This window comes from Phoca vitulina, unplaced genomic scaffold (genome assembly GCF_004348235.1).
Source record: "Phoca vitulina isolate PV1807 unplaced genomic scaffold, GSC_HSeal_1.0 scaffold20, whole genome shotgun sequence".
NCBI classification, from domain to species: Eukaryota; Metazoa; Chordata; class Mammalia; order Carnivora; family Phocidae; genus Phoca; species Phoca vitulina.
In genome coordinates this window covers 35975784-35985288 of record NW_022589723.1, presented here as the reverse complement: position 1 = coordinate 35985288, position 9505 = coordinate 35975784, and the positions used below count along the sequence as shown (strand labels likewise).

Below are 9505 nucleotides of genomic sequence, written 5' to 3'. Positions count from 1 at the left end.
TTTCCTGACTTGTTAATTTTAGCCATTCTGACTGGTGTGAGGTGGTATCTCATTGAGGTTTTGATTTGGATTTCCCTGATGCCGAGCGATATTGAACACTTTTTCACATGCAATCCATCTTGATCATCATCTGCCTATCACTATTTATTTCTGTTGCCAGTGCTTACTGCCTCAAAGAACCATTTCTACCTTCCTAAATGTTTCCAGAACCTGGATCATCCCTTGAAACTTCATATATGCTGATTAACATGTAAACATAGTACCAGTTTAAACTTAGAGAATTTCCATCTCCATGTGACCTCAGCCATCATTGCCAAATCCAGAATTACATCACCACAACCAATTCAATCCAATTTGGTGTATAAAAAATATTTATCATACACCTACTATGCCACATCACAGTATGACAGCAGTTCTCTCCCTAATCTCTCTCTCTCTCCCTCTCTCTCTCTCACACACACACCACTCCCCCCATCTTATCTTTTGTTCTTCCTATCCCTATTTTTCCTTAGTATTTTAAAAGAATTTCTCAAGCTTATGCTGACACTATCAGATAGGAAAACAGACAAAACTGTTTACAAAGTTATTCTTCACCTGCTTTGCTCTTGAAATACCTAGTACATCAGAGCCCATCTCTGCAGGCTACATTATGATACTGAGGCCTGCATAAGGACCCCACTGCAGAATCTATATGAAGGCTAGGCTTTTCGGGTGTTAGAGACAAATCCTTAAGTGGAGACCTTCAAGGAAGTAATAGGAAAGGAATATGGAATCCCAGAGCCTGGTGGAGAGTTTTGTATCTTTAGTCCTGGGTGATCAGAAAAAAATGCATAGAAGTTTTACCTGTTAGCCTGTGATCATGAGGGCACCAGAAGATCTCACAAGGATAAACAGGAACACAGAAAGCAGAAGAGTGAGATGGCAAGAACTTCAGTAGCACAGTGGTACAGAAGGACTGGGGGTTCTTCGGTAGCAATGCAAACCTCATATACAGAATCTGAGCACAGTCGTTTTAGCTTTGGGGCAGAAATCTTTGTTGGAGCTGCTTGAACTTAGAGGAATATGGTTGCCCTGGATTGTAACATCTGGCTCCATTGTTTTGGACTAAGATAGTGCAGTGCTTTGCAAAGTGAGAGGGAGAAAACTTCCCGGACTCGCCCAGCAGGGGGCAACAGTTCATCCAAGACAAACCTGGAGAGACAGGGTGGCAGAAGAGCTGCTCTCTCCTCCAGCATTTCTCAGCCAGATTTGCCTAAAATTCACTAAAGTACTGCCTCAGGTTAGATTCGTATCTTCAAGACTCACACAGCTGATCTGAGAACACGGCAGATGTGCATTGTTCTGATACTTCAGAAATATGCATTTTGGGAGAATGTGGAAAGTTGTCATTCTGACTTTCTTTTTTATTCGAGAACACTAACAGCTCTAAAATTGCTTAATGGCTATTTTCTTTATGTGAAGAATAAAGTAAACCATGACCAAGTGCAAACAAAATGAACAAAAAGATGAAGTAGAAAGAGGAAGAAGAGACTGCATTAGATTGCTTTAATTGGCCAAGGTAAGGATACAGAAAAGGGCATTAGGTCCCTTAGAACTGGAGGAGCAGAGACCTCTGGAAAGGTCAGAAGGTCAGATGGACTGGTGACTTTGATCCACAAATTAGTTTTTAAAAACCTTAAAAAGGTTATTTCCAAGAAGCCAGAGAAGCTGCAAAGTAGAAGCAGGAAGAAAAGTAGATTGAGAGTTGATTTAAAACACTGGGACCCAGGAGCAGCTCTTAGACACTATGTTTAAAACTAGCAAAGGAGATTAAAAACGCCGCTAGGAAATACTGAAGGACTGAAAGAAGTGCATAAGGCGATAGTGCCAAAGAATAAATGGAAGCTATGCAAACAAATCAAAAACTCCAGGGATCAGGAACTAGTTAGGAAATCTCTGGGAGAGACAACAGGGAGCACCTAGAAGGGAATGCCTTAAATGTATGAAAAGTTGACATCTTCCTTTACCTCACTCAACTGCTCCGCTGGGGTACTCCTACTGTGTACAGTTTATACATACCTAACCTTGCAAAAGTCCCTTTACAGCTCCATTTCTTCATCTGTGAAATGAGAGAACTGATCTCTGAGGTCATTTTATGCTCTAAGACTCCATGCTCCTATAATTTCCCCAAATTCCCTCCAGCTACCATAATGCTCAGTTTAATGCTTGAACCAAGTATAGGCGATAAACTACATTGGTGGGAACTTCCAAGAAACCACAGAGAACAGACAAGAGCCTAGGATTCTGGGGCATGATCTTGGAAAAAGCATCCTATATTACCACTGGCCAGTGAGAATAAAGAAGTAATTCGAGATCCATGCTGTCGGTGGGGGGGGGGGGGGGGGGGGGTGGAACCAAGCTTGGTATCTAAAATTCATCATTTGATAATATAAAAATCATTTTTGGAGTTTGCTAAACAGCTCTTCTTTGTAGGCATTGCAAAAGCTATCCAGCAAAAGAGAATGAAAAGTCATAGACAAATACCAAGGAAATTAGTCAGAAATTGTGTAACTGTACTACATAATAGAGTCTTACAAAAGGAACTGGGGAAGTTCATATAGGATGTAATAGTAAATACATACTGAAAACACCATCTGAACAAGAATCAATCAGTAATTTGACAAACATGAAATATCAAATGTCTACCCGCAGTCAAGCACTGGGAGGAATTATAAGTGAAACACACATAAGCCCAAAGTGAATACACACACTTACAAGATAGCCCGAGAAAACAAAAAGTTAAGGCCAAAGTCTGCTATTTACTTCCATATAAAAATATGGCACTGGGAAGCAATGGAAATAATAAAATACACATTCAATAAATATTATTTGGTTTGACAGTCAGATTGAATCTCATAAAACAAATTATGACTGAATCTTAATCCATTCAAATAATCTTAACAAATTTTAGTCAATTCGTTTCTTTTTTTTTCAGTCTATTAGTTTCTTAAGTATTATTCAATTCTGAGCTGCCATCTAGACACTGGAAGTCTCAACATTAGCCCTAAGTAAATAAACAAATTTGTTCTACAAAGATTACCTGTTTTTCCCCAGCAGAAGGACACGGAGGGATCTCAGAGTAGAAAGCCCACTGATTTCTTCAATTTGGTTATCATATAAATCCAAGAATATTAGCCTCTGTAGATTAGAAATATTTTGGATCCGAGTTATAAAATTGTGTTGGAAGTTCAACAAACGAAGGTGTTCTTCTCCATCAATGATAGGACATACAGTCAGCTTTTGCCTAGAAAACATTTTAAAAAGTTAATAAAGTTTTGATGTGACAACCTGCCTCCTCGTTTTATTATTACAAATATTATTAAGAGTACCTTTGTGCTCCCATGCTGTGAGGAGAAAAAAGATAAACAGAACCACTTCTTGCCTCCAGGAACTGAGCCTCCTAGATCTAGTTGTAAATCATTTCTATAAAAGACAATATACTTTGACAAAGGCAATTATTAAAATTTAGTCTAAGCTCTCATTGTATTAAAAAAAAATCTCCAATATCAATTATTTCACATAAAATTGAATTAACATCAGAAAACACTCAATGTAATTGCCTTCTCAAAATTGAAATGATTCAGAGCCACGTCACATAACACAAGAGATGCCCTTGCCATCAATCCACTGATACGGACTGTCCAGACAACTAAGTCATCAGGGAAAAAACAACAATTTATACACAGGTCTCTCATAGAATCATAGACTCTTGAGCTGGATAACATCTTAGGAAAAGTAAGAAATTCAGCCACCTACAGCTCCCTTTGATGGAAACAGTTTCATCCTGAAAATCCATTAATGGAAATGTGGTCCTTATAACACATTTCCTCAGAAGCTTAGATTTTAAGAATGTTTATATGTTCAACATTAACTTTAGACTTTGAAGAACATTTAGAATGCTACAGGATAGGATGAAACCTTACCACTACATGCTTTCAGCTGTATTTGAAACAGTAAAGCCTCCATTGTGCAAAAAGTTACTATGTCTTACATGTGAAGTAAATACATACAGGGCCCTTTAAGAATTCCACTACTATAATAAAATGGCCAGAGAGGAGTGATTCTACTCTAAGGTTTTCAACAGTGTTCAAGGAAAATGTCACTGTATTGATCGGTGTGTGAATAACTCTAAGGGAGAGACTTATTAGAACTATTTCCTTTCAGTAAAAATCAAGCAAATGTAACCTTTAAAGAAAATAAATCAGAATGCTACAAGCATGAGTGAAATGTGGATGTGATCAGAATCGTCCTCATTTATAGAGAAAAGATGATTAGCACAAAGAAATGACTGAAGGTGAACGGTTGACAAAGATATGATGTTTAGGGGCACCTGGGTCGCTCAGTCATTAAGCGTCTGCCTTCGGCTCAGGTCATGATCCCAGGGTCCTGGGATCGAGCCCCGCATCGGGCTCCCTGCTCCTCAGGAAGCCTGCTTCTCCCTCTCCCACTCCCCCTGCTTGTGTTCCTGCCCTTGCTATCTCTCTCTCTCTCTGTCAAATAAATAAATAAAATCTTAAAAAAAAAAAAAAAGATATGATGTTTAAAAATATAGACCCTGAAAAAATCGGCTTAAAATAGAAGAAAAGTAAAACATAATAGACAATAGTTGAATTCTTTTAATGTGTGCTTAGTATTTAGAATTCATTTCATGCATTCAATACTACCACATTTGCTCCTTGTCTTATAAATTATAAATTAATAAATGACAAATATTCTAGTTTAAAATTGATGTCTTTATCCACTTAGCAAAAAACTTTGTCTCATTTTTCCTGCTTCAGTCTTCCTCTGTTTCTCAGTTAACTTACCAATACCCCCAACTTCTAGTTCATCCAATCTTTGAGTCACTCATCACTGAGAAAGGAAAATAAATAATCTCGGACCTCCCTCTTACATAAGTCACTATAGCTTGAAACAAAGTCACTTTCTCAGATTCCAAATCCAATAACTAAGTCCCAACTGCAAGGCTCACTTATCCATCCCCTAGCCCCCTAAGTCCCTGCCATGCAGCAAAACAAGCAAACACACACACATAATAAGCCAGGGCTCGCCGGGAGGGGGTTGGGGATGGGGGTTGTTCGGCCAACAAAATCCCTGAGTTGCTACACCTCCTGCCCTAATACCACATGTATATTGGACAATACTTTTGCCTCTGTATTTCCTACTTGATGCTGGAACAATACTGCAAAGCTGTCATGAGATTTAGTGCCCTCAAGTGGTGCTCTGCCTACAATACATCACACCCTCCGGAGAGCTTTTTCCCAACTACACACACAGATGGTCTATGACAATTCAGTCAGGTGTGCACTGCTACTGTAAGAAGTTTGCTTAACAATTTGCTCTTGGATGGGCGCCTGGGTGGCTCAGTTGGTTAAGCATCTGCCTTAGGCTCAGGTCATGATCTCGGAGTCCTGGGATCAAGCCCCATGTCAGGCTCCCCACTCAGCGGGAAGTCTGCTTCTCCCTCTCCCTTTGCCCCTCCCCCTACTCCATTTCTCTCTTGCTTGCTCACTCTCTCTCTCTCAAATAAATAAATAAAGTCTTTAAAAAAAAACAATTCGTTCTTGGAAACACACTGCTAAGCTAAAGGTATGCATAGCAGCGATGGTTTGTCTAGACTGGTTATAGCACTAAGGTAGGATAGGGGTGCTTCATCCACCATTCTATTGCCAAGGGCTTCCTAAATTTTTTTATTTTTTATTTTTTATTTAAATTCAATTTAGGTAACATATACTATATTATTAGTTTCAGGAGCAGAATTTAGTGATTCATCAGTCTTATATAACACCCAGTGCTCATTATATCAAGTGCCCTCCTTAATGCCCATCACCCAGTTACCCCATCCCCCTACCCACCTCCCCTCCAGCAACCCTCAGTTTATTTCCTATAGTTAAGAGTCTCTCATGGTTTGTCTCCCTCTCTGTTTTCATCTTACTTTCTTTTTCCTTCCCTTCCCTATATTCATCTGTTTTATTTCTTAAATTCCACATATGAATGAAACCATATGGTATTTGTCTATTTGTCTTTCTCTGACTTATTTAGCTCAGCATAATATCCTCTAGTTCCATCCACGTCGTTGCAAATGGCCAGATTTTGTTCTTTTTGATGGCTGAGTAATATCCCATTATACACACACACACACACACACACACACACACACACACACAAAATATTCCATTTTATTATATATGTGTTATGTATGTATAACATACCACATCTTTATCCATCTTTATCCATTCATCTGTGGATGGATATCTGGGCCCTTTCCATAGTTTGGCTATTGTGGACACTGCTGCTGTAAACACTGGGGTGCATGTGCCCCTTTGAATCACTATGTTTGTATCCTTTGGATAAATACCTAGTAGTGCAATTGTTGGGTCATAAGGTAGCTCTATTTTTAACTTTCTGAGGAACCTCCATACTGTTTTCCAGAGTGGCTGCACCAGTTTGCATTCCCACCAACAGTGTAAGAGGGTTCAAGGGCTTCCTAGATTTAAAGCTAGGGATCAAATCCTAAATATATTCACTCGTTCAAAAATTTTTAGTCTATTTTGTCCCAGGCTCTGTTCTAGGTGCTGGGGATACAGAACTGAACAAAACTCCCAGTGTTTGTGGAGCTTATATTCCAGTAGGAGGAGACAAAGAATAAACTTGATAAGTAAAATACTTCATATGTTAGAGGGTGATAAATGTTAAGAAGAAAAATAAGGCAAAGAAGGGGGTTGGGGAGTGTCAGGGTAGAAGGGGTAGTAGCTTTGGAGATGGTGGCCGGGGAAGGTTATCCCCAACACGATGACATCTGAGTAAAGACCTGAAGGAGGTTAGAGAGTAAGCCTACAGACATGTGGGGGAACAGCATTCTATGGAGGGGACATCAAGTGCAGAAGTGCTGAGGTATAAGCCTGCTTGGTATATTCACGCAGCACCAAGGAGGCAAGGGTAACTTCAGCAGAGTGAATGAAGGAAAAATCAGGAGGTCAGGCCAGTGAGGTAACAAGAACTCAACTGGACAGGGCCCAGAGGGCCCATATGAAGACTACACTGTAATTTTTTCTATCCTAAAATCCATTTTTATCAATGTCGTAGTCCAGAATTGCTATACTACTCTTTCAGGGTATAGGTAAGCTCTGTTACATTACACAGCTATAAAATCCCCTCCCCCTACCTCTGGAAGGATAAATAAAAAATTGGTAACAATGATTATACCTATGTGAGAGAACGGGGGAGCTGGAGAACAAGAGAAGAGAGAAAGACTTTTCTATCTTTCCAATCCTGTACCATGTTTATATATTATCTAGTCAAAAAAAGAAAAAAAAAAAAGAAACTGTCCTCACCTTTCCAGGGTCAACCTGTCTGAGTAAAGAATTTTCTCTTCAGAAGAACGCTGCAGAATGGGAAATGATGGCATTGATGAGCTCGCCAGATGAATATGATCACCTATTGAAAATGATATACAAATTACTTGTTAAGAAAAGCCTTTAAAATCTTGAAACTAAAGTCACCTTATATTTGGAGAACTTTGGCACCTACAAATATCTTTTCTGGAAAGTACAGTTTCCATAGCTCTCTACACTTAAAATTAATTACTACATTTGAGTTTGTTTCTTTCCTCCTCAACCCTAAACTACATGTTCTGTATATATGTTCTGTCTATATCAAATAATTTTTCCCTTGCCCCATAGATTGGTTGCAAGTACAGAACTATTCTAGTGCTATCTTTACCCCTTTATAAGGCTGACTCCTAGCACTAAATTTTAACTCTTAAAACTGAGATGATAGTCCCTCATTACCAGATACATTTGGGCCAGCACTATGACAGCCCTGCCGGATTCTGGACTTTGAAGGTGTCTGAATGGAAGAATCTCCAAATGCTGATAAGGAACTCATGGTAGTTTTCATTTCCAGCCCACATAGTTCTGTCACGTTTGTTGTGGATGAGATGAATGATGATTTATTACGAGGTGAAGGGCTTATTACTCTTCCATCTCCTTCAAAATATCAAAAAGTTTATCACAAAGCTACACAATACATGACTTTGCTACTGGAAGTAGAGAGAAAGTAGTTTTGGATAGCAGATGTATCACTTTTTCTTTGTATATTCAACTACTATTAGTAGAAAATATTGCAGAGACCAATGGATGTGGATAAATACTGTATATTTGTTGTTAGGGTCCACAGGGTATATGATACTCCTATGAAGTTTATAGGCTGTTGGTCCTATAAACCTGACTGCAGTTAAGTAGCTTTCAATCTAACTGGCAAACACATATGAAATTAATAGACTATATAGAACAACGTACACAAAACGCAGAATAAAAAATAGCATCTGTTATATATTCACACATGAATGTGACAGTTATTTTCCACTTAAGATGGGTTTGGGGGGAGGTGGGTATTAAGGTATATTCTAAAGACCCACAAGAATGTAGAATGGTCAAGAAGAGATGCTGGGAAGTTCCAGAAATGAGGTAAGATTTGAATAATGGGTCAAAGGGGCCAGTTTGAACATCAGAGGAGATCTACTGTATAAGAATCTTCTATAAAGAGAAAATTTCCTGAAAGAAGCAATTGATGTTGAAGGGAGCAATAAGCAGTAAAATAGAAACTACCGTTACCACAGAATTCTTCTGCTTAAACAGACCAATAAGGTGAAAAGAAAAAAACAAATCTAGGATCCTAACATACTCTTTGGGAGACCATCAGACAATATGATGACAACTTAAAATCAAGTTCTGTATAGATACTATTAAAAAGCTGTCAAGCAACGATATTTGCTAGCTTCTATAGGTCTCAGAGCACAAACCGAAGTATCACACACCTAACTTCTTGTACAAAATAATCAGTGCTCATACTCCACTTTTCTAAATATCATGAAACATCAAGATAACTAATAATGATGTTCTAGAGTAACTCAGAATTGACATCATGTTCACCAATGAACTGCTCTTGTAACAGGATTCAGCTCCTAACAGGATACCAAAGCAACCATGATTCAGTACACTGATTTGGAAATCAAAATTCAGATAGTTGAAAAAAAATAGAAACAAACAAAAATTAGTATAAGGACTAACTGATTAAGGTGTAGCTGGTCACCTAAAGATGATAAAGGTAAAACACCAAACAACAGACAACCTTGATTTCTCTTATTAGCATCAGAGTTAGGTTTTTAAATTATTTTGTTAAGGCTTCAAGCCAATCCTCAATTTAAGAGGCAGATTAAAACTTTAAAAGACTTGGGGTATACAGGAAATAATCAAAGAGTAGTTTCATTTATGCTTAAAGGAGTTTTATCCTCATACTTTTCAGTTCCTATTATATACAGAAGTCATAATCCCTATCCCCATGATGAGCTTACTATCACAATCAGTGTGATATATATCTTACAAGAAATAGCAAGAAATGAGAATGATTAGGGAGACACACCTTAAAACCCACAAACAAGATCCTTTAAATGACTGGAAACCAGAGT

The 9505-nt window shown here is 38.4% G+C and overlaps 1 protein-coding gene across 5 annotated transcripts in view; it reads right to left on the bottom strand.

The window, feature by feature from the left end:
* Positions 1-9505, bottom strand: part of LRRC49 (leucine rich repeat containing 49) — a 165888-nt gene that overhangs the window by 151843 nt on the left and 4540 nt on the right. For 3 of the 5 annotated variants that reach the window (XM_032418081.1, XM_032418082.1, XM_032418085.1), the window contains 3 exons: positions 7827-8024; positions 7371-7473; positions 3080-3283 (listed from right to left, as the gene is read on the bottom strand). In XM_032418081.1, the coding sequence (XP_032273972.1) occupies positions 3080-3283; positions 7371-7473; positions 7827-8024 (505 nt within the window). The remainder of the gene's footprint in view (positions 1-3079; positions 3284-7370; positions 7474-7826; positions 8025-9505) is intronic. The other 2 variants (XM_032418083.1, XM_032418087.1) reach the window with 1 other exon arrangement.